The sequence below is a fragment of the Fusarium falciforme genome, chromosome 11 (assembly GCF_026873545.1).
Source record: "Fusarium falciforme chromosome 11, complete sequence".
NCBI classification, from domain to species: domain Eukaryota; kingdom Fungi; phylum Ascomycota; class Sordariomycetes; order Hypocreales; family Nectriaceae; genus Fusarium; species Fusarium falciforme.
This window is the reverse complement of record NC_070554.1, coordinates 1,166,364-1,191,027: the sequence shown is the minus strand read 5'-3', so window position 1 is coordinate 1,191,027 and position 24,664 is coordinate 1,166,364. Positions and strand designations below refer to the sequence as shown.

At 50.5% G+C, this 24,664-nt stretch overlaps 11 protein-coding genes across 11 annotated transcripts; 5 read left to right on the top strand and 6 right to left on the bottom strand.

Annotated features, from left to right (window-relative positions):
• Nucleotides 1-550: 550 nt before the first annotated feature.
• NCS54_01330100 (Hypothetical protein) lies at nucleotides 551-1,301 on the top strand (the record flags this gene model as incomplete). Its single annotated transcript, XM_053158502.1, has 4 exons — nucleotides 551-604; nucleotides 661-861; nucleotides 914-1,190; nucleotides 1,243-1,301. The coding sequence occupies 4 exons, from the start codon at nucleotides 551-553 to the stop codon at nucleotides 1,299-1,301; spliced, it is 591 nt and encodes a 196-aa protein (XP_053014477.1).
• Nucleotides 1,302-1,816: 515 nt separating this feature from the next.
• On the bottom strand, nucleotides 1,817-2,750 carry NCS54_01330000 (Hypothetical protein; the record flags this gene model as incomplete). The annotated part of the gene is made up of 2 exons (XM_053158501.1): nucleotides 2,255-2,750; nucleotides 1,817-2,205 (listed from the first exon to the last, which is right to left on the bottom strand). The coding sequence occupies exons 1-2, from the start codon at nucleotides 2,739-2,741 to the stop codon at nucleotides 1,817-1,819; spliced, it is 876 nt and encodes a 291-aa protein (XP_053014476.1). The 5' UTR covers nucleotides 2,742-2,750.
• An 828-nt stretch (nucleotides 2,751-3,578) lies between these two features.
• On the bottom strand, nucleotides 3,579-6,896 carry NCS54_01329900 (Cyclin-dependent kinase 1; the record flags this gene model as incomplete). Its single annotated transcript, XM_053158500.1, has 5 exons — nucleotides 3,579-3,825; nucleotides 3,873-4,548; nucleotides 4,609-4,768; nucleotides 5,394-6,658; nucleotides 6,707-6,896. The coding sequence occupies 5 exons, from the start codon at nucleotides 6,894-6,896 to the stop codon at nucleotides 3,579-3,581; spliced, it is 2,538 nt and encodes an 845-aa protein (XP_053014475.1).
• A 452-nt stretch (nucleotides 6,897-7,348) lies between these two features.
• Nucleotides 7,349-8,756, bottom strand: NCS54_01329800 (Hypothetical protein; the record flags this gene model as incomplete). The annotated part of the gene is made up of 3 exons (XM_053158499.1): nucleotides 7,349-7,716; nucleotides 7,782-8,592; nucleotides 8,655-8,756. The coding sequence occupies 3 exons, from the start codon at nucleotides 8,754-8,756 to the stop codon at nucleotides 7,349-7,351; spliced, it is 1,281 nt and encodes a 426-aa protein (XP_053014474.1).
• A 521-nt stretch (nucleotides 8,757-9,277) lies between these two features.
• On the top strand, nucleotides 9,278-11,376 carry NCS54_01329700 (Hypothetical protein; the record flags this gene model as incomplete). The annotated part of the gene is made up of 7 exons (XM_053158498.1): nucleotides 9,278-9,946; nucleotides 9,999-10,043; nucleotides 10,099-10,145; nucleotides 10,410-10,646; nucleotides 10,705-10,918; nucleotides 10,972-11,104; nucleotides 11,159-11,376. The coding sequence occupies 7 exons, from the start codon at nucleotides 9,278-9,280 to the stop codon at nucleotides 11,374-11,376; spliced, it is 1,563 nt and encodes a 520-aa protein (XP_053014473.1).
• A 2,998-nt stretch (nucleotides 11,377-14,374) lies between these two features.
• NCS54_01329600 (Hypothetical protein) lies at nucleotides 14,375-15,868 on the top strand (the record flags this gene model as incomplete). Its single annotated transcript, XM_053158497.1, has 5 exons — nucleotides 14,375-14,677; nucleotides 14,725-15,093; nucleotides 15,161-15,296; nucleotides 15,355-15,555; nucleotides 15,606-15,868. 5 exons carry the CDS (start codon nucleotides 14,375-14,377, stop codon nucleotides 15,866-15,868), a joined length of 1,272 nt encoding a protein of 423 aa, XP_053014472.1.
• Nucleotides 15,869-16,278: 410 nt separating this feature from the next.
• On the bottom strand, nucleotides 16,279-16,798 carry NCS54_01329500 (Hypothetical protein; the record flags this gene model as incomplete). Its single annotated transcript, XM_053158496.1, has 2 exons — nucleotides 16,279-16,422; nucleotides 16,496-16,798. The coding sequence occupies 2 exons, from the start codon at nucleotides 16,796-16,798 to the stop codon at nucleotides 16,279-16,281; spliced, it is 447 nt and encodes a 148-aa protein (XP_053014471.1).
• Nucleotides 16,799-17,871: 1,073 nt separating this feature from the next.
• On the bottom strand, nucleotides 17,872-18,971 carry NCS54_01329400 (FAA-hydrolase domain-containing protein; the record flags this gene model as incomplete). The annotated part of the gene is made up of 5 exons (XM_053158495.1): nucleotides 17,872-18,004; nucleotides 18,069-18,514; nucleotides 18,570-18,605; nucleotides 18,662-18,901; nucleotides 18,957-18,971. 5 exons carry the CDS (start codon nucleotides 18,969-18,971, stop codon nucleotides 17,872-17,874), a joined length of 870 nt encoding a protein of 289 aa, XP_053014470.1.
• Nucleotides 18,972-19,660: 689 nt separating this feature from the next.
• On the top strand, nucleotides 19,661-21,318 carry NCS54_01329300 (Hypothetical protein; the record flags this gene model as incomplete). Its single annotated transcript, XM_053158494.1, has 4 exons — nucleotides 19,661-19,760; nucleotides 19,810-19,847; nucleotides 19,897-20,172; nucleotides 20,248-21,318. 4 exons carry the CDS (start codon nucleotides 19,661-19,663, stop codon nucleotides 21,316-21,318), a joined length of 1,485 nt encoding a protein of 494 aa, XP_053014469.1.
• A 273-nt stretch (nucleotides 21,319-21,591) lies between these two features.
• Nucleotides 21,592-22,410, bottom strand: NCS54_01329200 (Hypothetical protein; the record flags this gene model as incomplete). The annotated part of the gene is made up of 1 exon (XM_053158493.1): nucleotides 21,592-22,410. The coding sequence occupies exon 1, from the start codon at nucleotides 22,399-22,401 to the stop codon at nucleotides 21,592-21,594; it is 810 nt and encodes a 269-aa protein (XP_053014468.1). The 5' UTR covers nucleotides 22,402-22,410.
• A 742-nt stretch (nucleotides 22,411-23,152) lies between these two features.
• On the top strand, nucleotides 23,153-24,615 carry NCS54_01329100 (Amidase domain-containing protein; the record flags this gene model as incomplete). The annotated part of the gene is made up of 4 exons (XM_053158492.1): nucleotides 23,153-23,408; nucleotides 23,461-23,562; nucleotides 23,611-24,404; nucleotides 24,448-24,615. The coding sequence occupies 4 exons, from the start codon at nucleotides 23,153-23,155 to the stop codon at nucleotides 24,613-24,615; spliced, it is 1,320 nt and encodes a 439-aa protein (XP_053014467.1).
• Between the last annotated feature and the right edge of the window lie 49 nt (nucleotides 24,616-24,664).

The window sequence follows — 24,664 nt, the reverse complement described above, 5'->3', positions numbered from 1 at the left end:
TGTCTGGCAGCAGAACCCGGGGCTGAAGCAATTCAACGTGGTATTCTCGTCTCTGCAGATTGCAGCCCTGCATGCATTGCTGCTCCTTAGCTACAGACGTGGCGTGTTGTTGTGGTCCGGGCCCCAGAAGGATGAAACATGCGACTTGTGTGGCTGTGTCAATGTTTCCTTTGGACTGCATAACCTACACGACTAGTAAGCCACTACCGCCTTTTTATGACTGGTGATAACTTCATTGTGGCTCCACCTGTTGGCTCGGTGTCTGAGTGAGCTGGCAGGCGCAGTTTTGGGCCACGGGCCGACTGAACAGTTGCAAGATCCAAGATTAGACCATAGTTCCGTGTGTAGAGGGTGAAAGGATCAGAAAGATGAAATCATGGCTCTGGCTGGTGAGGTAGAATAATGTTGAAGGAACAGCTTATAAGGGACGCGATTCTTCCAAAATGCTACATATTCGGATACTAATTATCCACACAATCATCAAGGCAGCCTCCCAATCTATAATAATCGCTATTTTTCTCCGTTCACAACACTTTGTTAGTCCATCACCATGAAGACCAGCGCTTTCCTCTCCGTCTTCTCTGCCGCCATGGCTTTTGCTTCAGTGGGTTAGCCATGCAGGCTACCATGTCAAGCTTTGCATGACTAACAGATATCAAGGCGATTCCTCAAACCGGCAACGTTCCAAAGGTTGTCAGCGCCCCCATTGACGGTTATGAAATCGCCCCTATGAAGTGGACTGGACAGGTCGACAAGTGGAGCGAAAACATTACTCTTGAGGGCACCCTTGAGGAAATCACAGTCAAGGCCCGAGAGATCAACCCAGACTTCGGTGCCTCCCCCTCCGTTAAGAAGCGCGGCGTGAGTTCTCTCAACATTTACGAGGTCCGTAGCTAATCCTTGGGTACTGTAGTTCGGAAAAATCAACTGCGGTTGGGGAGGCAAGGGCCGTGCTGGAGTTCTGGCCATCAAGGAAGGTATCGACTACCTCCAGGGCATTGATGGCTACTGCGGCCTCGATGATGGCCCCTACAAGTGTGCCCGCGTCAGCTGCTCGTGGGACTCTGCCATATGGCTCTGTAATGACAATGATACCCCTCTTCGCGTTCCGTGCAAGGACCTCGGTCCCTTTGCAGCCAAGATTCGCGAGGACTGCATGTCCAGCGGCTGGTCTGAGCCCATGACTCAAGGTACGCCGAAACAAAGAACATTATAAGATATCAAGACTAATACTCGAATCAGGCCAGCTATTCAGCGACAAGGGCAACTGGAATGTGATTGTTGGGAAGGACAGTTGCTAGACAAACTTTGCGATGCAGGAGATGGGAGAGTGGATGAAGGGTGCTGGCACTCGATGACATTGATGATCTAGACGACATGAGGGAAGAAATGAGCATGGACTGGTGTTGGACATTTTTTTCATCATTACGCGCTATTTGTATGTAGAGTCAATTGACACAGGCCTGATGACAATGTAAGTATGGGCATTCTTGGTTCCTGTTAGACTGACCTGAGCGAGGGCTGACTGTGGCCGATGACAACGCTGGGAACCACCAAGAGTGCCATACATGTGCCCTTTCCGAAGTAATAGTGAGACTTAGCCTACGACAACCGAGTTTATTAGTGTCTTTCGCTTCTTGAAGCCCTTCAAGTCGCGCCAGTCGCAGCAATTCCGATATCACAGAGGAAAGCTTGATAGAGCCATCGTCTGTCGTGACTACCAAATGCTTATGTTCATGCATACTATTTTGAGTTCCTCCTCAATGTTCAGTATTCCAAGATGTTTGTGTCATCAGTGGCGATTCCAGGAACCAACCTACTGGCTATCAACGTAGACGCTATTCCCAATCTCCCGGAACGTCTCGATTTGATGGTGCATATCCTTGAAAACATTATCCATGAGCAATAGCATGTCTCTTCCCAGCGGCATAACTCGTTCACCCTCTTTCCCTTCTCCCCGGCCTTCCCCCATGACAACCTCGTAAATGACCTGGCTGGCTTTGCGATGATCACCATCGGCCTTGTAGTTGCTGCCCAGTAAGCTGTGAGCCACTTGATCTGTCCTCCCGCCAATATAGTCTTGTGGGAAGGGTACAGATGATAGCCGAAGAGCGTTGGTAAAGTTGGTGTCGAACCCGCCAAGTTGGACTGTCAAGGTACGGATATTGAAAGGGGCGACCTCGCGGGCGAGAATTCTTGTAAGGCCTCTTTGAGATCAGTTTCCAATTCATAGTCAGGTTAGAGAGTGAATTACCATCCATCGCAGCCTTGGCAGCGGCGTAGATGCCCATGCTTTCTCTACCACCCACTCCGGCACCCGATCCGATGTTAAGAATCAATCCTCGACGTCGTTGTCGCATATGAGGTAGCACCGCCCTGATCAGACGGTATGGCCCAAAGTAGACCGTCTCCATTTGGCGGCGAACCTCATCTTCCGGAAAGCTCTCAACAGGGCCATGAATGGACCAGCCAGCGTTGTTGACCAAAATATCAATCCCGGTGCCCTCCTTTTCCAAATTCTCGATGACAAGGCCACCGTTGGGATCGTCAACATCCAAGGTCAGCCAACGACCGCCCTCACCCTCGATCTCGGAGACCAAGTTGGGGACTTTGGCTGGATTCCGTGAGGTTGCAATAACATTGTGGCCGTTGGTCAGGGCGAGCCGAGTGAGCTCCAGACCAAATCCCGATGCCGCCCCAGTGATGAACCAGGTCAGCTTGGAAGTCTTCCAGGAAGTCATAGTGATGAAGTGCAACAAGATTGTATATGATGCTAATAAAGTTGGTTTGTTGCCCAGAAGTCTATGACCTTATAAGTGAGAGGTTCGCGGTTCGCGGACTTTAGCGCCAGTTAGGTCCGGGATAATCGGGGCCGTATCGGCCAGTTCCTGGGACTTTGATGGTGTCAAGGCATTGGTTTCAAGGTCCTCCGGAGTTAAGCTGCGGACTATCGATTGACGATTAACACCAGATTTAGGCATATGTCACATGTAGAATGAGGGCAAGGTCCCCTACCTAGGGGGCAGAGGCACATTGGGAGTTTTTTGCTTTGTGTTACCTCGCCCTGAACGTGGACGGGGGACTCCAAGTCAAAATTGAGAATCAAAGGCCCCAGGACCATTTTCTATAAATTGATACTACACGGTAGTCACTGAGATACTAGGAAATCCTAAACTCTAGTCCTCGCTTCAGCACCAAGCCAGATGAACCACTTTGACCATTCAGTTTTGTTCTTTTTCTGCCACCAAGGCCACAAAAACCACCAATACCGCTGAATAAGCCGCTGTAGCTGAGAGAACCGCTATGTTGTCATGGAGCACAAACGCCATCATTAACCCAAACATAGCGACGGAGGGATTTGCTGAATGGTTGGTCGACCGTGGCGAGGTTCGAGTCTAGACGAGACCGCGAACCAAAGTCTGACACGACGAAAGACCATCTGTTTCCAGTGAAATAAAATTACTCATGATTCTTACACCATTTCTACACACAAGATACATATTAGGGAGGGAGGGAAAGCAACTCCATCTCCCCAGCAGACCACCGGTCGATCAGCATGCCTCATATTTCTATCACTCCTATTTGCCAGCTTGTTCATTCTCGTAGTGAAGCTTATCAAAGTACGGGTGAGTGCATGCCCTCTTTGCAGAAAGACGATAGGCAGGGTCGTAGACGAGAAGCAAGTCAAGTAGGTTCAGCCCTTCCTCGTCCAGGTTGGGACACAAAGGAGCGTCGTAGTTTCGTCTCCACTTCGGAAAGGAAGGCTTGAAATCAGGATATGAAGTTACGTCGGGCCAAATCTCATTATCGGGTGTTCCGAGGACACTGAGAAAATGTTAGCTCAGTCAAGCAGTCGAGGATGGAGCAGTTACCGGAAGATCTTGAAAATCTCGTCAATTTCGGAGTCGCCAGCGAATATCGGCTTGCGGGTGCACATCTCGGCGAAGATGCAGCCGATGGACCACATGTCCACGCCTGTTGAATACTGCCTGCCTCCCAGCAAGACTTCTGGTGCTCGATACCACAGAGTCACGACTTCGTGGGTGTAGGTACGTAGCGGGACACCAATAGCTCTCGCAAGACCAAAGTCGGTGAGTTTGAGGTTGCCTTCCTTATCGATGAGAAGGTTCTGAGGCTTCAGGTCTCGGTGAAGGACACGGTGAGAATGACAGTACTTGATGCCCTCGCAGAGGTGAAGCATGAACTTGCGCACGACTTGGTCGCCCATGCCAAGAGTGCGAATGGTTGCAGATGATCCAGAGGGAAGAGGCTTGCCACGGCCTCCATCGGATACTGGTAGGGAGTCCATGTACTTTTTGAGATCAAGATCGAGAAATTCAAGGACGAGATACAGCTTGTGACTATCTGCGTGGACGATGTTGAGCAGGCTGACGACATTTGGGTGGTTCATCTCTCTGAGGACCGAAATCTCTCGAATGGCTGTGCTGGGGACGCCCTCGTCCTCGGTCTCGAGGCGGATCTTCTTGAGGGCAACGAGGCGGCCATTGTGTGCGAGGTCCCGGGCTTTGTAGACGACACCGTACGTTCCTATGATTGTGCGAGTCAATAGCTAAGCAAAAAAAATGAGTGTCGGGTCAGGGAAACAACCTTCACCGACCTTCTCTATCCTTTGGTAGTTGTCCATGATGTTGAAGGTGATCCAAAATGTCTCACGTGAGACTTTGGTGCTGGGTAATGTGGAGGCCCGATTGCCGGGGAGCACAAGGTTGGTGACTTCTTGGGCTAAAACAGATACGCGCAAGTCTCCCTGAAGCCCTAGTAAAGCTAGTATGCGTTGGGCTCGGAATAGCGTCAATTATTAGGGCGCATCCGTAGCAAAACGTTCTCTTGGTGAATCACGCTACGAGGAGGAAAGGACAGAATTTCTTTGCGGGTGGTCGCTCGGTGGTGGTCAATGTCGGTCGACGTGTTGTGTTGCGGGGACAACATGAAAAGAAAAAGCGCGCGCGATTGGAAATAAACAGGCCCCGCATCAGTTGGCATAGGAACATCAACCACCTGATATCTCATGTTTTAACTCCGTCATTTCCTGATGATGCGTGCTAACAGATCTTCCGTTATTAAGCTTTTTGTCGTTGATATTCTCTAACGTCCCTGTATTATAAGACTCTGTGAACTGTAGCATGAGAATGGTCGGAGTCGCCATTAGAGACAATCACACCCCATGCGCGTGTTAACCATGGAGATATCAAAAGAGCTACCCTTGATGTGTATCTTCTCTATGTGCCATATAAACGATGAATATCAGGACTCTAGTGCTAGCTGAGGACTAAAATCTACCCTGCAACGATATCTAACGCCAATGTTTATGCAAGTGCAGCAAGCAGCAAACTCCCAACCCCAGCAAGAGCCCCGATCCGGGACCAACAAACCTGAGTCTTTGACTTCTTCTGCTCCTTCAACTTGTCAATCTTTGTCTTAATCCCACCCTGGTCCTTCTTGTCCGCGTCTCGCTGCTCAACCTGGCTGGCTAGAATCTCGCGGTTGATCCTCTCCATATCATCTGCCCACCTTTCACTCTGCTCCTTTGCCTCCCTCTGGCGCCTTTTGATGTTCTTGATCTCCTCTTCGTATTTTCTTCGATCCTCCCTTCTGGAGCGGTTCATGCTATTTCTTAGGTCCCGAATAACGGCGTCAGAACGCTCGAGGGCTTCTCTTAAGCGCATGTCGCCATCTTCCTTCTCCGCGGCAAGTCGCTGTTCAAACTCTCGAACAATGTTTTGCACCTCCTGGCTTTGCCGCTCGCTTAATTCATGCAGCTTTCCATCAAATCCGGCCTTTTGGCGATGTCGCTCCTTTCTGGCTTTCGTCTCAGTCTCTTTCTTGATGCGAACTGATTCGGCAAGGACTTCTTGAACCATCCGTTCCAGCCTCAGCTTCTCGTCGTAAAATTCTTGCTCCATCCGACGCCGTTCCTCTCGCCTATCGGCATGCAAAGCCGCTTGCTCGCTCTCAATCTCTTGCAGCAGTGTCATCTTTTCCAACTCCATTGTCTCGATGATCTCCTGTAGGTGCACATCGTGATCTCGTCTCGCTTGTTCCTTTTCGTGATGGAGAGTTTGGAGAGCCTTCTCAAATGCTTTGCGCTGCTCGGCAAGCTCGGAATTCAAGGCCTCACCAGCCGTCGTCTGATCGACCTCGAGCCCTCTGTTGACCATCTCTTCCTGCACTTGCAGCGTGACGATGTCCAAGTCAATGACCTCGGAGACAATGTCCAACGCAGACTCTCGAGTGTTGTGAAATCGCATAATCTTAGAACCCTTGGCAGTCATGTATCCCCACCATTCACCTCGAGCAAGGAGTTGTTGCTCGCGATTCTCGCCCTTGCTCTGATCCTGCAATTCGTCCCAGAACGTCGTTACAAGAGCCACGTTTTGAAAGGCAGCATCGCCACAGAGATTGCGAAACATGGTGAGGTTACGCATAAGGGCGTTTGTCATCCGCTCGTCCTTGATTCGGTGCAGGTATATGATGCCATTCAACTTGAGGTTGTTCTTATACGAGGAACTAAGGACCTGAGCAACGTCGGCAAGGACGTCGGCGTCTCCGCGGTAAGTGTCATCGAAGCCGGGGGTGTCGAAGAAGACGACTTGCTTTTTTCCCAAGCGACATTCGTACATTTCGGTTTTCTGTGTACCTGGCGCATTGTGAGTCTCGCGCCCCAAGCTGCTGGTGAAAGACCTACACGAAGAGAGGTTGTGCCCAACAGTAGGCCCATTCTCTTGCCCCTTTCCAATCAGGTGCTGCAGGAAATTGCTCTTTCCGGAGCCGGTAACCCCCATGACAGCAATGAGGGACAAAGTCTTGGCGTTCTCTTCCTTCGAAGCACCGTCTGCCTGCAGCCTAGCTTGCTGTTGTAGTGTTGCAGTCATCATGTTGTCATCTGATGACTAGGGACTACCTAGAGGGCTTGAAGTGAAGCTGTTTGATGGTGAATGAATGATAGTAGTACAGTGGCGCGTCTCTGGGACCGACAAAGAGCATATTCTCCCCCCGAAGGCTTAAAATATTCTGTCAACTCTGTCTCGAAGTCACAGCCTGATTTTAGGATGTGCCGCATACCCTGGCGATTGCTAGCGCCGTGGCTGGTTGCCTTGCGAGGCAATCTGCATATTTTCAACTCAGCCCCCGCCATCAACTGCAATAAACAGCCCACAAAGCGACGTGGATACCAATCAAATTGTTGTCACTTGGATCGTCCTTCTATCCTACTGATTTTGGAACAGCCTCGTTGCCTTGCTCAGGCGCTTGAAACCCACACAACCGCCTTGGACCACACCACCCTGTCTGCAAGCTGACCATCCTGATGGACAAGTTGTGAGACAATTCATGGCCGAACCATGACCTGAACAGGCCTTCCATCCAGATGTGCCCCTCGTGCTCCATTCAAGACGCTGTCCTCAGCCTCCATGTCTGGCTGTCCTGAGCGAAAGTGCTTCAGGTCCTGTTCCTCCAAGCCTTCGACGCTAATAAGCACATGACGCTTCCACAGTTGCAGTGCCAGTTTGAAGAATTGCTCCATCAGTTCTGAGAGCTCCGAGAGCGCGTCTTCATGGACCTGCCGTAGTAGGCATGAATATTCTCTAACGAAGCCGTCTGCCCTTTCCCTAAAATAGTCCTTCGAGGGTGGAAAGACCACCTCCAAGTACTCAACAGTTTGGACGCGCCAAGTTGTTATGGCATGAAGGTTGGTGCCTATTTCTCAGTCAGATTACCTTGTCGCCGTTGTACCACGTTTGAAGCCCATGCGGACAACCCACCTTTGAACGCCGCATCAGAAGCTCTTGGCAGCCAGTCCTGGAGAAAAAATGGCTCCATTAAAAAGCTGTCGCAAAGAGACTTTGCAAGCGCAGCTTGAAGCAGCACGGGAGCGGCTGTTTCGTCCCGCATGTTGATCCTGAGATGCGCCGGCAGATCAGAAGCATCAGCTAGGATATTGTTGGACATGAGCACGGTAGCTGCGCCAGACTCGTCTATGTCGTCGGTTGCGTGAAGGTCCAAGCACCAATCGCGGGCAATGCCATCAAGCAAGTTGCTAAGACCTCGCCGGATCTTGTCGTCAGGCAAGTCACTGGATACGTTGCTGCTTAGCAGGCTGATGGCGTTAGAGTGGACCTTGGCAATGACATGCTCTTGGTCTCTTACTTCTTCTTCCAATTTTCTCACTCGAGCCTTTTCCCTCCAGAGCTCTTCTTGCAGTCGGTAGATGGATGCCTTGCACCTACTGTTCTCACTTGCGAGTTTCGTGTATGCTGAGCTTGTGATCGTGACATAGCTGTGTGAACCATAGCTTATTGTCTCAATCGTATTTGGTCGAAGAGAAGCGGGTGATTGGCCAAAAGGTCTCTCTGCATGCTTTCCATCCCCAGCGCTCCCCCCGACGGGAGTGATTCCAGTACCCAATAGTTGCGTGCCATAGGTCTGAGCCCGGTACTCATTGCTGTTTGTGTATTTGACCGAGTTTGATCTTCCAGAGCTTCTGGCGAATGCACTTTCTGAACAAGTAGACGGTTCAGGTTCATCTACCTGGACAGAGCTTGATTCAATACTCTTCACATTCGAACATGAGCCCTACCGTTACTGTAAGTTAGAAAACAACGAGCGTCTTCAGAATAGAGAAAAGTGGCACTTACAGGTTTTGCAACCTCTCCAATTCCGCCCTGCATATCTTCACGTTTCCCCGTTACCGGCGGGGAAACATAACGACGCTCATCTTTGCTGTCTTGTGTGTTCATACTGGGCTCACTGAAGTGCCAATCCATAACTGGAGGTTACTGAGGTATAAACAGTATGGAAGATACAATAATAAAGATGAAGAACAAGGAACTCGCCATCTTATGCAAATGCCGCGAAGGACCTGAAAATTGTCAGTAGGGTGTGTTGGCTATCAGCATCCGGCGAACCAGGCTCCCAGCCTGCTTCAAGTTGCATCCCAGGGTTGGGACTGACACGTCAGAGCTGAACCCAGCTGCAGCACACTGTGGTAAAACCTAGCCAATGTCAATCGCAGAGTATGCGCTGCAGCCTAACCAAATGACAGCGCGTGTCTTGGCGAGGCATTTCAACCAAGTAAGGCGCTCTCACGCCTCTTCCGGAATCAGGCTCGGGGAATCGGCTTTTCTTCTTATCTCGTAGTTACATCTTGGACCCTTCCGTATTTCTCTTGACGTGCTCTGTTACACTACTCTGACATCTCGTGTTCTTAACTTTTCTCACCCACTCTCTTATTCTGGTGTTTTCAATCCCTGAAATCCTAATGCCTTCTGATCAAGCCATTTCCATCCGAAAGAGGGCTCGGCTCATCGTGGGCATCGATTATGGAACGACCTACTCGGGCCTTAGCTTTGCAATGTCCACAGCCACCGACTTCAAAGACATCAAGGCTTGGACAGCTTACCCTGGCGCCTCATTTCATCAATCAGAGCATTGCGAAAAAGCCCCCTCGTTGGTCTCGTTTGACGATGAGAATGGGGGAGAGAGCGGTCGAGACCTATGGGGTTACCAAGTCGAGCCGGACATGAAAGCATATGCTTGGACGAAACTCCTACTTGATGACTCGGCTCGGGCGTCGGAGTATGATGATCCAGGCCTGAAGAAGGCCATGGGTAGCGGTATGATGAAGTTACCTCAAGGTCGTACTGCAAAGGAGATCGTCACTACCTATCTTCGAGGGTTGAATACCATGTATCAAGGAGTTGTGGTCGACAAATTTGGTCAAGCCTACTTTGACAACCTCCCTGTCGACTTCTGGCTCACCGTGCCTGCAACCTGGTCGGATGCGGCCAAGCAACTCACAATAGAAGCGGCTCGGGACGCAGGGTTCGCGTCTCGACCTCATGATCGTGTCCGTCTAATCGCTGAGCCGGAGGCAGCAGCTCATCTCGCCCTAAGGTCTAGCATCCAACACGTCCAGGACTTGATAGAGGTACGTCGACGCATATGCAATAAGTTGTTCACATCTGAACTTATGTTTCCAGGTCGGAGCCAGGGTGATGGTGTGTGATCTCGGAGGTGGCACCGTGGTAAGTGATCAACCTATACTTCTCAACTTCTCAACGTGAAAGCTCATCTCTCTAGGACATTACGAGCTACAAAGTTCAGAGCATTTCTCCAAGACTAAGGCTGTGAGAACTCTGCGTCGGTGGCGGCGGCAAATGCGGTGGCACGTTTGTCGACCGCAATTTTCACGCCCATATGGAAAAACACTTCGGTGAGGCATTCACATCTCTGGACCCTGAGATGGCTGGGCCCGGGAGCCGCTTTATGGATCAATTTGAGATGGCGAAGCGAGATTTCAGTCTGAATCAGCCCAAAACTCGGCCTCATCGATTACATCTGCCAATGGAATCCCTACGGCTTAGTTTAGAGTCCAAGAAACACTATGACAGTCGTTTTGGATATGTTTTGATCACCCAGGAGGATATGGAAAGCTTGTTTGACCCCGTCGGGGATAAGATTATTTGCCTAGTGGCTGACCAGGTCAACCGAGTCAAAAAGGAGACCAGCAAAGCAATCGATCACCTGGTGCTAGTTGGTGGTTTTGGCTCTTCGCCTTATATCAAGGAGCGGTTGAAGGAGTGGTGCCTTGCCCAAAATATTAGAATGACAACACCATGGAGCGGAGCGTAAGTATTATTCTCAGACTCGCAATGGAACCAACCACTAATTAACCTTGTCTTGTAGGTGGTCAGCCGTGGTGTGTGGTGCTGTACTCAGGGGCATTGAAGGCGCCATTACGACCGAGAGAAGGTGCAGGAGGCACTACGGGTTCTTATTTTCAGAAGTCTACGACCCGCAGAAGTACCCAAACTACGACAAAGCCAAACGGAGGGTCTTCAAAACGCATTACTCAAACCGGTATAAGCTGTCAGGTTTTGTGAAATGGTTCGTTGCAAAGGTGTGTAATTTCGTTAATGGTTTGTTCTATCTCACTAAGTACTCTACGAATAGAATGATATCCTTCAAGCCGACTGGAACGTTTCCCACCGCCTTAATGTGGAGCGTGCATCTCCTAAGCTTGACGGTTCAGTTGCACTCTTCGCTTGTAGCCTCGACGAGGCTCCGGATACTATAGAGAGTGACGGTACGCGCTGGAGAACCTAACAGCGAATCTTGATGCTAATATAGGCATGCATAGATGTCGAATACGTTGGAAGTATCGATTTCGTTCTCGACAATCTGGATCTCAGCACAGTCAAAGAGAAGAGGATAGATGGCGACCAGATCAAATACCGACTTGGTTTGACTTGCAATCTCCGGGTGTCCGATGAGGACGGCTTGTTTGATGTCAAGATCTGGTATCAAGGAAAAGAGTGTGGCCAGGGAAAAATTGTTTTTTCCTACTCGGTTGAATAGACAAGGGTTATTATGAAGAAAAGCGAGCTAGTTGTGTTAGCAGTAGGAACATACCAGTCAATTATAGGTTGAGAAACTTTTATCGGTCAAGGATAGTCAGAGAGGAAATTAATAAATAGGCATCTCATCATGGTATTAAAACGCTTCTAGAAGATCCAAAGTCCCGAACCTTCCATTATTCATCCAAGGAATTATCTGGTAGCGACGCATGCTACCCGGGACGGTTCGCGATTTTGCGAAAGGGTGAACAAGTCATTTCCGTGGGCTCTCGCTATCCTCTTACCAAGAATAAGTGAGCCATCCCGTGCGCCCCTGGCGCCTCCTTGCTACTTCCGGTACGTTCTCAAGGCTGGCTATTAGCAATGCATCCTGGCATCAATGATCTGTGCAGAGGAATGGGGTGGAGCATAAGATTTCACGAAGCGTCTATGCTGGCATGGGATATGTCCTCCGGAATACCCAGTGTTCTGAGCCCTGATAATGACCAAATCAAAATTTGGGTACGCTAACCAGTAGCGCTTGGTCGCGCTTTAATAGTTCTCGTACAAGAAGTTCCCATGAAGGCGGGCTCACGATTCTCGCTCTAGACTACGAGTTTCGGGCTACTGGGGAAATTGCTCTACGGGTTGCTAAATGGTCTAGTAAAGGTTTCATGCGCCTGGCCTCAATCTTGACGACGTTTTGCCTCCCTGCCTTTCATCTATTAAAAAGGATCCGAGACTCAAGAGGTTCTGGTCTGGCAGGGATAGCACAGCAGCAACGGCAGGGGCCCCGAAAAAGATCCTCAGACTTATATTTAGTCCTAGAGTTCCTGAAAAATGCACCAGATCACACGGCAAGAACTCTCCTTGAAGACACGACCTCTCAAATTGTCCTCGGTAACAAAGCACTAGCTCCCATTTTTGAAACGGAGTGGATACTAAAAAATTTGGTCCTATAAAGCCTAGAACTTCACTTTGACATTTCTATGGAGCTTGCTGGTTCTGAGCTCGGTCTCTTTACACAGCAGCTCGTGTATAGCTATCTGACTACCTGGTTCCATGGACGCCACCAACATCATCAAGATACAGGGCAAAGACTGGTGCAATGCTGTGAGCTCGGCGTCTACCAGTTTCGATATTGGTGTTTGGTGCGGCATTTGATTCGGGCTCTTCCAAGCTGCCTGATCGACCTGCCGCCAAAATTTGGTCAACTTAGCTGTCAAGCCCCTTGAAACTTGGCCGCACTTCGCTCGCTCCTACACCCCGCCTAGACTCACTCAAATCGCAGGCTTGGCTGACGTTTGTACAGAGAGCACCATGGTCATAATAAGCACATACTGATCAAGTATCAACCCTCGCGAGGGGCCGCCTCCTGGGGTAGGTATGTCATCTTACAGGTTTCCTTTCGGCCTTGGCCGTCCGCTCATCCTGGCTGGGGCGTGCACATACGCCAGGCCTGGCTCTATGAACCATCCAAGCTCGTAATCAGTCACTTTAGGTACTTGTAGTAACTACCCTTGATATTGGAGTTCGATGCATCGTCCTACAAACCTAACGCTTCGGTCTAGACCATGATGCTTGACTGGATATGAGGCCATGATCAAGGGGTCCTCGTGATGCCATATGTACCCGGAACTCGGGGAGGAGGTTAACCTGCTGCCAGTCTAAGCTAGTCGAAACACTAGACAGGTGGGTCGAGGATCTTTTGACAGGCAGCCACTCTGCCTTTTCCCCGGTCTAAGGCGCGTATACCCGAGACGACGAGCAGTATACAGATGATACTCCTCATGGGTCACACCCTACCTGTGATCTTTGGTCAAAGGGTTGTCATTCAAGGATCTGGACTTGGTTGGGCACGCTGGGTAGCTAACTCAGGCAGCCTTTACTTAGTTCTCTGCCAGATCGACGAGATCCTTGTCTAGGTCCGGAAAATCATCTTAAGATGGACGGTCTTAGTTTCCACTTCTGGCGGGGGTGTGGCTTGCGTGTAATCCGTATTTTCCCATCGGGAACGACGTTGGATGTGATGCTCGGAGGTCTGCAACGGAACATTACACAGCAAACAGTAGTATTGTCGCCACACTTCCCACCACGGCTTCAGTCTGGTACGTATATATCAAGAACTACCTTCTTCATCAATGTGGCTGGTGGGCCCTTCTAGAAGCGTCACCAAGTTCACCATGGCGTTAGTCTAGGCTACGAGGAGACTTGCAGAATACCCAGAGAGCATGGCTACCCCTCGCCGCTCCCAACTGTACCACGAGCCCTGCCAGGCTTACCATTTGCACGCCCGAAGCACAGGACCTACCCAATTTGACTCTCCCTCCGCAGCCCCTAAGCTTTTCCCCTACTTTGCTCGGCCTTTGCTAACGTTAGGTCAGTCATCCAATTAGCCGAACTTCGAAGCCAGCAGGAGGCTCAAGCGGGTAAAAAATTTACGTCAGAGAGTTGATGTGTCTCTTCTAACACAGCAGTAGCTGGAAGAACCTTGTCTGAGGAGATTTTTAAGATTTGATACAAGCTCATACATGGGTGGTGTGACAGGTGGGAGCTAGCCCCTGCACTAGTCGTGTCTGACCGAAAATTCAACGGTCAACCGATTGATTAGCTTCTTACCTGGGCTAGACAGAAGTTCTCCCAAGTCCTGGCTTCTCTCATGGTCCCACCTTTCCCTCTCGGGAGCGTTAGCTGCAGATCGCTCAGGAAAGCCGACCAACAGGGCATACCACGAGTTTCAGGCTGGAGCCCAGATGTCCCTTTCATGTGATAACCTCATTTCAACGCCTCAACGGTGTCGACAACCATGATGTGCAATGTATATAATGTTGGTCGAGACTTGACATTTTCCTCCTCTCTCAGCAAGCCCTCCATCACCACATTCGTTTCAGTTCTTTCAGTTCTTTCACTTCATTACATTCCTTGATCTTTACCCACTACGCTCCTTTCTACCTGTCCTGTGTGACTGTGTCACTCCTTCAAATTCATCTGCCACATTTTACCCTTCAGCCTGATCCATCATGCCCAGTCTTCGTCAGGTCTCTTTCCTTCTGGGAGCCATCCTCCCTGCTGCCTTGGCTGCGCCCTTTAACTACAAGCTGCAGGAGGAAGTCATTCCCGGAAAGTACATCGTCACCCTCAAGACGGATTCCGATGACACCACGGTCCAATCTCACCTTCACTGGGTTGAAGATGTTCACCGTCGCAGCCTTTCGAAGCGAAGCACTGTTGGCATTCAGTCGACCTACAATGCTACCAACTGGCATGGTTACTTTGGAGAGTTCGATGAGGACACGATCAAGGAGATCGAGGCCAGCCCTGAGGTAATTTCAGCTACCCCTACCTTGTACCACCACTAACACCAAGTCAGGTTGCCTTCATCGAGCCCGATCACAAGATCCACCTCCAAGGCGACGACGAGGACGGCAAGGTCTACCTCTGGGAACAGCCAGGACAGATCTCCAAGAGGGCCTTGACTACTCAGCAGAGTGCCCCCTGGGGCCTCGGAGCTATTTCTCACCGCGAGCCTGGTTCCAACAGCTACACCTACGATACTTCTGCTGGTGCTGAGTCTTATGCCTATGTTGTCGATAGTGGTGTTCAGATTAACCACTCCGAGTTCCAGGGTCGGGCCATTGCCGGACACAGCGTGTTCCCTGGCGCCCATGTCGATACCAATGGGCACGGCACCCACGTTGCTGGGACTATTGCTGGCAAGACCTATGGTGTGGCCAAGAAGGTTAGTGGAAATCCCGCCCCCATTATCTCCATTCCAAGCGTACGACGTACTAAACTGACTTTACTAGGCCCAGATTATCTCTGTCAAGGTCTTTCAGGGACGTGAAAGCTCTACTTCGGCCACACTTGAGGGTTTCAATTGGGCTGTGAATGACATCGTCTCAAAGAAACGTGCTGGTCGATCTGTGATCAACCTTTCCCTCGGTATGCAAGGCCCTGGTTCTGAATCTGAGAAAAATATCAGACTAACAGCCCGCTTTAGGTGGCCCTGCTTCTCAGGCCTGGACTGCTGCGATTGCCTCTGCCTACAAGTCTGGTATCCTCGCCGTTGTCGCGGCTGGAAATGGTGACGAAGATGGAAACCCCCTCCCTGCCTCTGGCCAGTCTCCTGCCAATGCCCCCAACGCTTTGACTGTCGGCGCCATCGACTCTAACTGGAACCCTACCTATTTTACCAACTACGGTTCGTTCCCGTTGCCCCAGATGGCTGTTATGATTGCTAATCATACCCAGGACCTGAGGTTGACATCATGGCACCCGGCGACCGCATCGAATCGGCCGGTGTTGGCTCTCCCAATGCCGTCAAGGTCATGTCTGGCACCTCTATGGCCTGTCCTCACGTTGCTGGCCTCGCTCTCTACCTTCAGGTCAAGGAGAATCTCCATACCCCTGCTGCTGTGACCAAGCGTATCAAGGCTCTTGGAACTACCGGGCAGATTAGCGGCAACCTCAATGGAAGCCCCAACCTTGTTGCTTTCAACGGAGCAAGGAATTAATGAAGGGCTACTGCAGCCCCTTGGTTGAATTTTACTGTTCTAAAGGTCTGGATACCTTCTAAATATCCCCTGGTGATCTGGAGTGTTGGGAGTACCTGGCGTATCAACTAGCAGATAGGGATGACTTATAACTATAATACACCTTGATGGATGTTACTTATTGCTTAAATTTGTCAAAGTACGCGCCATGATAAGTTTGATGCGCTGTTCTATTGTATAGCAACACAGCTATTTCAGTCCTAAGCCCAACTCCTTTCCCCCTTAATCTTCATATGTCCCGCATCTCCCGCCTCCTTTAGACTTGGTACCTAGTCAGGTAAATCCCAGAGCAGCTCCTCACAGCATTGTTACGTCGATAGGTCGATATAACAGTCGTCTTCTATGGTGGTTACGGTATCGCCATCCGTCGCTCAGCAAGAGAATCCACAGTCAAGGTCAACAGTGACGGTGCTGGAGGTCAAGCTGGGGCTGTCTTGCTTGCCAACCGAGCATCGGCCATTGTTGGAATCCCACTTTCCGCTTCCCCAAGCATCGTCGCCATATGTGAAAGTAGCCTAGTAAATTCGAGATCAGCAAGTCATTTAAAAAGGTTGTTTTCGGCTTTCACTAATTCAAGGAGGGACTTACAACATCATCACCAGATCCATGTGTGTTGATGTTTAGGACCAGAGGGAGGCCTTCACTCTCAGCCATGAGCTGTCCGTCGCCCCAGATGCTCTCCTTAGACCAGATCAATTGCTGCTTGCCGTCGTAGACCCAGACGTTCATCTCGTGGGAGCCCTTGGCGTTCTCTCCGTCGAAAGTATGGACGTGGACGCCACACCATCCGCCGTTGAAGCGCTTGTTGATCTTTGGGGCCTCAGCTGCTTCTTGGGTAGGGGCAGCAATGGCAAAACCAAGGAAAAGGAGAACAGATGAGAAGGTTTGCATTTTGAGTGGTAGTAGAGTGGTCCAAAGAGTATTAAGCGCTGAGAATAATGTGGGAATACGAGACTTAGTGCTGAGACGTGTGTTGACAAATGTACAATCCACCGAATTTCCGTGGCCGGCATTCCGGCTCTTTATAGCCTTTCCCCTTTTCAAGCCTCCCGTCTACATCTTCTTCGTACGGTTCTCAGTGGAGATACTTGCCTCCCATTCTTTGTGGAAACGGAAGCATCTTGGGCTTCGGACATATCAAGCCTTGCAGGGCTGCAAATGCTCAGTCCCAGCCTGGCCCAAGCTTGTTTCGAGATGAGTTGATCTCCAAAGATGCACGGATGGTGCCGATGGGATATAGTGGATCGAAGGATTGGGAACGCGGTAAACAGCGTGACATCGGAAACAGGAGGTCTCATGCACGTTGTTGAGAGATTGAAGGTATGGCCAGTTCTGCTGGAGCGCAATCTAGACAAAACAATAGTACTAAGCTTCGGAATGCTGTTGCCTTGAATCCTTCCATAAAATCGCTCCATAGTTAACCTGTAGTGTACAGCTTGAAACATCATGGATTTTAATAAACCACATATCCCCATTGTTTCCTCTGGGCCTTGATGGCGTTGGGCAATCACCGACTGGTCCAAGCATAGCCACGGTCGATCAGTCAATCAACTATGGACACTAGCGAGGCGCAGCTTGGTACATGCTCGGACTTTAGGAGCCAAGAATCAACGAGATGACGTATCAGTACCGTGAACATTCGGACCGACGAGCTTCTCTTCGCCAAGCATCGCAATTCCTTCGATCTATCTGGCGTGGATGGTGATTCCAACTCATTTCACAGACATGCAATTTCTACACCCAAAGCCCCAATTGCTTGAAACTTTTGCTTCTTTCCTTTACTCTTCCATCTTGAGTCACGGCAGCTTAGTGACAATGCTACGGGTGCATGGGTTGGTGTCAAAGTAGATCTCCCGACACAGTCGGATGTCAATTCCAGACATGGATAAAAAGAGCAAATGAACTGCTTATTAACATTCTGTGAGCACAAATTCACACCTCAAAGCTACCACATGAATACTTCACTAGATCTTCGCGTTAGGGGTCCCAAATTCAACCGCATTTGTGATTGACCCAACTCCTTCGAGGCCAACCTCGACAACATCCCCATCCTTGAGCCAGAGGGGTGGGTTCCTTCCCATTCCAACTCCTTCGGGGCTGTAACCCAGGCGTATCATCAGCGTCACAATTCAGGATTGTTGCAGAGGAATGGAAAACTCACGTTCCGGTAAAGATGAGGTCGCCAGGTTCCAAAGTAGTACCCTGACTCAAAAACGAGATGACCTTTTTGATGCCAAATATCTGGTCTTTAGTGGAGCTGTTCTGCACAGTCTCTCCATTGAGCTTGGTCCAGATGTTGAGGTTCTGGCCGTCTTTGATGACGTCCTTGGTCACGATACCGGGTCCGTAAGGCGCCCATCCATCGAAGCCCTTGCCAAGAGACCATTGGCCTCCGCCGAATTTGATCTGCCAGTCACGGTGAGATACATCGTTGCCAACAGCATAACCCAGGACATAATCTAATGCATCGTCTTCGGAAACGTCAAGGGCCTGCTTGCCAATAACGATGACGAGCTCGCATTCGTAGTCCAGTGACTTGCCGGTCTGTGCTCTGGCGGGAATGGGGATAGGGTCTGATGGTCCTGACAGCGATGACTTGGGTTTGTACTAGTTGGAGTATCAGTTTCTATATCGTGAGCTTCTTAGTCTCAGTGCCACTTACAAAAAGGACGGGAAACTTGGGAATAGGCATCTTGGTCTAGATAAAGTTCATCAGATACAAAGCCTTCCACATGAGCGTCGTGTGTATCTCACCTCAATGGCATGCTGCGTGTAGTTCAAGCCAAGGCATCTCACAGTACCGACATCCTCCGTTGCCAGCGGAGCAAGAAGAAGGCGAATGTCGACAATCTTATCGGTAACATTGTGGTCCCCAAAGACATCACCGGTGATGACATGCGCCTTTTTCGCTTTGGCAATGTTGGTCTCGCCGTCGGGGAGGATGGCATCTCCGTAGTAGATTCGGTCATCTTTGGCAAGAAACCGGACGAGTCTCTAGGATGCATTAGTTGCGAGTGGATTCCATATCAGATCTGGTGAGGGCCTTTACCGAGAAGGCAGGCATCTTGAGAATGGTCTTCGGCGGAAGTTGACCGAGGTTTTTGTTCAGGTACGAGATACGGCTCGGGAGAGCGCACTTAAAAGGCTGCAATCAAGCTCCAAATCCTAGAACCGCTCCTTGGAATTTACTATCGATTATTCAAATGCAATCAGAAGGTAATCAGGTCGCTTGATTCGTCGACAATGGCATGCACGATCGAGGAACCATGACCGGAAGCGGTGACGGGTAGAACGGGTCATGGCGGATGGAGGCGGGGACCCTCCTTCGGCGAAACAGGCCGAGATTTCGGGGCATATGCCGAACCAATGACAAGCCCCGTGGCGGTAATCAAGATCAATCTCTCTGGATTCACGGCCAAGAATGACATAACGGTTCAACCGAGGACACCGGATACTGGCGGAGATTAATCGCCGCCGAACTGCTCGGGGCATTGACCGGGCAGAAACAGCCAGTCATTGAACAGAGGTTATCCACACCATGTGTTTCCCCAGATTAGGGCCCCATGGGGACGATCTTAGTCCGGGACAACGGAAGCGCTGGTCGGACATTTAAGCTTGGGGATGTCCTTGGTTGAGTTTGTCTTTGAATTGGCGGACCCGGCTGGATGTTTATTTGCACTTCTACACCATCATCTTGATTGACCAGCAAGATCTCAGACGAAAACCAGCCCGTGTTCTCTTCGATCCATCAACATGGCACTCAAAGGAACTGAAGTCGCTGAGCACAACAGCGCCAAGTCGTGCTGGGTCATTGTCCACGGCAAGGCGTATGACGTAACAGATTTTCTACCTGGTAGGCATCGACGCAGATAACGAGAATCCTGTGTTCTGACACCCCCTAGACCACCCCGGAGGTTCCAAGATTATTCTCCGATATGCCGTATGATACTCATTTTTCCGTCCGAAGCTTCGACTAACCTTATGCTCAGGGCAAAGACGCAACCGATGAATTTGACCCTGTTCATCCTCCCGACACACTCGAGAAATATCTCGACAAGTCGAAACATCTAGGTCCCGTTGACATGTCGACAGTGAAGGAAGAAGAGAAGGAGGAAGACCCAGATGAGGCTGAACGGTTGGAACGTCTTGCCCAAAAGCCACTCCTTTCGCAATGCTATAATCTGCTCGACTTTGAGGCCGTGGCACGACGCGTTATGAAGAAGACGGCCTGGGGTTATTACTCTAGTGGTGCTGATGATGAGATTGTGAGACCCCTCCCACCCTTGCCTGGCCCTTCTGGCCTGTGTTGTCGATGAACTATTACTCATTTCTATTCCTAGACGATGCGAGAAAATCACAGCGCTTTCCATCGCGTCTGGTTCCGCCCCCGAGTTCTGGTTGATGTCGAACACGTCGACTTTTCTACCACGATGTTGGGAACGAAATGCTCGATCCCTTTCTACGTCACTGCCACAGCCCTTGGCAAACTCGGCCATCCTGAAGGCGAAGTCATCTTGACCCGAGCCGCACACAAACACGACGTAATTCAGATGATTCCCACGCTTGCCTCTTGCTCACTAGACGAAATCCTCGATGCGCAGCAAGGAGCTCAGGTTCAATGGCTACAGCTTTACGTCAACAAGGATCGAGAAATCACGAGGAAAATCATTCAACATGCCGAAAAGAGAGGCTGCAAAGGTCTTTTCATCACAGTCGACGCGCCGCAGCTGGGTAGACGAGAGAAGGATATGAGAAGCAAATTCACTGATCCCGGCAGCGATGTTCAAAGTGGGCACGAAACCGACAACAGTCAAGGTGCCGCTAGGGCTATCTCAAGCTTCATCGATCCGGCTCTCTCGTGGAAGGATATTCCTTGGTTTCAAAGCATTACATCTATGCCCATTGTTCTCAAGGGTGTGCAACGCGTCGAAGATGCTGTCAAGGCTGCTGAGATGGGCGTTCAAGGCATTGTTCTTTCCAACCATGGTGGTCGACAATTAGACACTGCGCCATCGGCTATTGAAGTTCTGGCTGAGACGATGCCGGTTCTGCGTGAGCAGGGGCTTGACTCGAAAATGGAGGTTTTCATCGATGGAGGTATCCGACGAAGCACCGATATCATCAAGGCCTTGTGTCTCGGTGCAAAGGGCGTGGGTATCGGTCGCCCGTTCCTGTATGCCATGAGCTCTTATGGCCAAGAAGGCGTAGAGAGGGCTATGCAGCTACTCAAGGACGAGATGGAGATGAACATGAGGTTGATCGGGTGTGCAAAGGTCGAGGACCTCAACCCAAGCCTTGTGGACTGCCGGGCCTTGTCATCCCACGCTGGTGGTGTTCCGGCTGACAACTTGTCGTCGGCTGTGTATGACCCGTTGGCTGTGCCATCGCAGAGGCCCAAGGCTAAGTTATAGATATTTCTGGAGGATATTGGAGTTATGGCCAAGGGGTTAATTTCTCACATCTTTTCTTTCTCGTGAAGGGTAGTCATAGTCCGAAAAATAGACCAAGTTTCATCCTTAGATGGCATGCCATGACACCTCTTCAGCTGCAGATTCCAAGAGAGATAGCAAACAGTTCCTTCAAGGTCAGTTAAGAAGGAAACCGTCCAGTTGACTGAACAATGAAAGGCCTCACTTTGGTCTCCAAGACCCGTATGCCAACATCCCACGGCCATCCACATATGATCAGGGGTCACTGCACCAACCTCCATCGACAACATATGAGCTTCCCGTCACTGCACTCGCCTCATCGCTCCCGAGAAAAATAATCACCTTGGCCACTTCCTCCGGCTCCAAATCCCTCTGCAAGCTCTGTCCCCGCATAACCTCCGCCCTGTATTCGGGAGTCAGAACCTCTTCCTTCTGTCTCTTTGTCGCGATGGCTCCAGGCATGACGCTGTTGATCCGGATGTTGAACTGCCCGAACTCCTTGCTCTGTGTACGCGTGAGGCCCATGATTGCCGCTTTGCAGGCCCCGTAGACTGAGACTCCAGTGGCGGGGATTCTCCAGGAGATGGATCCCAGGTTGATGATGCTACCTCCTCCAGCCTTCTTCATCGCTGGGATGAAGGCCTGGCTCAGGAAGAAGATGTGTCGGAGGTTGCCGTTGATGTTGATATCCCATGCTTCGGACGTTACTTGTTCTGTACGGAGTCTGCACTTGTTGCCTGCGCCTGCCGCATTGTTGACCAGAACATGTACTGTACCGTGCTGCTTCAGTATATCGGTAGCGGTCGCTTGTAGTTTCCCCAGGTCAGAGACGTCGCAGAAGTAAAAGATGGGTGTCTTGATCGCAACTCCACTAGAATCTTTGGCGTGGGAAACAATACGGTCGATGGTATCTCCTGCCGACTCCCCAGCGATGTCAAGGAAGATGACTTGGCAGCCTTGGAGAGCAAAGAGTTCAACTGTGGCAGCGCCTATCCCTTCTGCGCCACCTGTGACAACCACGATCTTGTCACGAAGACTGGGGTAGATGGCATGTGGTCTAGACATATTGATAGTAGTCGGTAAACAAAGCGGGAAGAATTTTGAGTTGGATGAATGAACTTGTCTGCACTCATCAACCCCTCTTTTCAAGCTCCTCGTGACAAATCTGGAACAACGTTGCAATGTGATGACGTCTGCTATAACCAAAGGGGTAAACCGATTGGTGTACAAAAACGCCTTGTCTTCGGAGTTTACAAGACATGTGCGTTGACTCCCGTCGAGACACCTTCGCGATATCACGCATGATTGGGGGCTGTCAAAGGTAGCCATAAGCAAATAATTTCTATCCCTAGTTTCTCATGAGAGATACAACACCTTGCAGGTTGATAGAATTCGCTAAAACTTGGAAGAAAACACACGATAGAGTCAGTCTCACACGCCATACTTGTTCCTTCAGAAATCTGTTGCTGAACAACGAGTCAGCCCCCTTCCGTTAGCGAGCGTGTCTGTTCTTCAGAATATCATCCTAGAAAGAAGGTCGACGCTCCATGTCGCTTCCCCCACAGTATTCATCTTTCGATCTGGAGTATGCAAGTCATTGTCGCTACTCTGGAGCCCAAAGAATAGCTTTTACGTAACAGACGCCAAGAAAACAATCTGCCGTGAATCTTTGGCGAATTTGAGATCGGCAAAAGACAAGCGATAACCCCTCTCGGTGGAGTCGCCCGAAGGCCGTTAGAAACACCAAGCGGGGAAGCGGTAACACGCAATTTAGGCATCGAGGTCACAAAGGAAACATTCGGACGAGAAATACGACATGACGATCCAACTCTGGCGCCTAACGGCTACCCAAGCTCTTGGAAAAATCAGGGCCAAGGACCTCACGATTGAGCAGTATGCATCCTCTCTATTGGAACGAATCAAACAGCGCGACGACGATGTTAGAGCCTGGGTATATCTCGATCCAGCCGCCGTTCTGGAACGAGCCAAGCAACTAGACCAAGTACCCTTGGAGAAGCGAGGACCACTTCATGGCCTGCCAGTTGCAGTCAAGGACATCATCTATACCAAAGGTTGGTGAATTACAAGCCCGGTACGCCGAGAGCTATTTACTAATGCCAACAGATATGCCAACGGCGCATGGTTCACCCATCTATAAAGATCATGTTGTAGCAGTAGATGCAGGGTCCGTCACTATTCTTCGAAATGCTGGGTGCCTCATATTCGGTAAGTCTCAGTCAAGCCCCCGGGCATCATGTTGCTGATAACGACCAGGCAAGACAACAACAACTGAATTTGCAGCCGTGTTCGCTGGGCCCAAGACCCGAAATGCCCATAGTATCACGCGCACCCCAGGCGGCTCCTCTTCTGGATCCGGCGCAGCTGTGGCAGACTTCCAGGTACCTATTGCGCTTGGGAGTCAAACCATGGGCTCCATCGTCCGCCCAGCCGCCTTCAATGGGACATACGGTTTCAAGCCGACATGGAACGCTATCACACGAGAGGGACAGAAGTTTAGTGCCCTGACATTCGACACCATCGGCTTCTTCACTCGCAGTGTTGATGACATCGAAGCCTTGATGGATCTCTTTGCGGTCTATGATGACGAGGAGAGTGCATTCACTGATATTCAGGGCTCTCGTATCGCTGTCTGTAGAACGATACAGTGGAGCCTCGCCGGCCAAGGAACCATAAACGCCATGGAAAAGGCCGTGGAGTTACTCAAAGCCCATGGAGCTCAAGTCGAGGAAATCAGCCTCGGTTCTGATTTCGATCGCGTTGTCGAATGGCACGGCAAACTCGGCCAGACTGAGGGCGGCACCACTTTCCTCCCCGAGTACCTCTCTGCCAAGCAGAATCTGCACGATCATTTGGTCGGATGGGTTGAGAATAAGCAAAGAATCACTCATAAGGATCAGCTCGAAGCGTACGACGGTCTCTCCGCCCTACGTCCAAAGTTTGACGCCATCGCGAGCCGTTACGATGCTGTTCTGGCGCCGAGTGTTCTGGATGAAGCACCAGAAGGACTAGATAATACTGGGAGCCCGATTCTTGCTTCAACTTGGACGGTAAGTCAGTTGGAGCTTCACAGGACATGGCTGACGATAGCAGGCGCTGCACTCCCCAGTCATCAACATTCCGGGGTTTCGGGGTCCGAATAACATGCCGGTCGGGGTTTCGCTTGTCGCACCCCGTTTCAAAGATCGTCACCTCCTCAAGGTGGGCAAAGCCGTCGGCCGTATCTTTGAGACAGAGGGTGGATGGACTCAAGGATCATAAGATGTCTATAAATTTCGTTCATCTCATCACAAGATCTCGTGCTAGAATA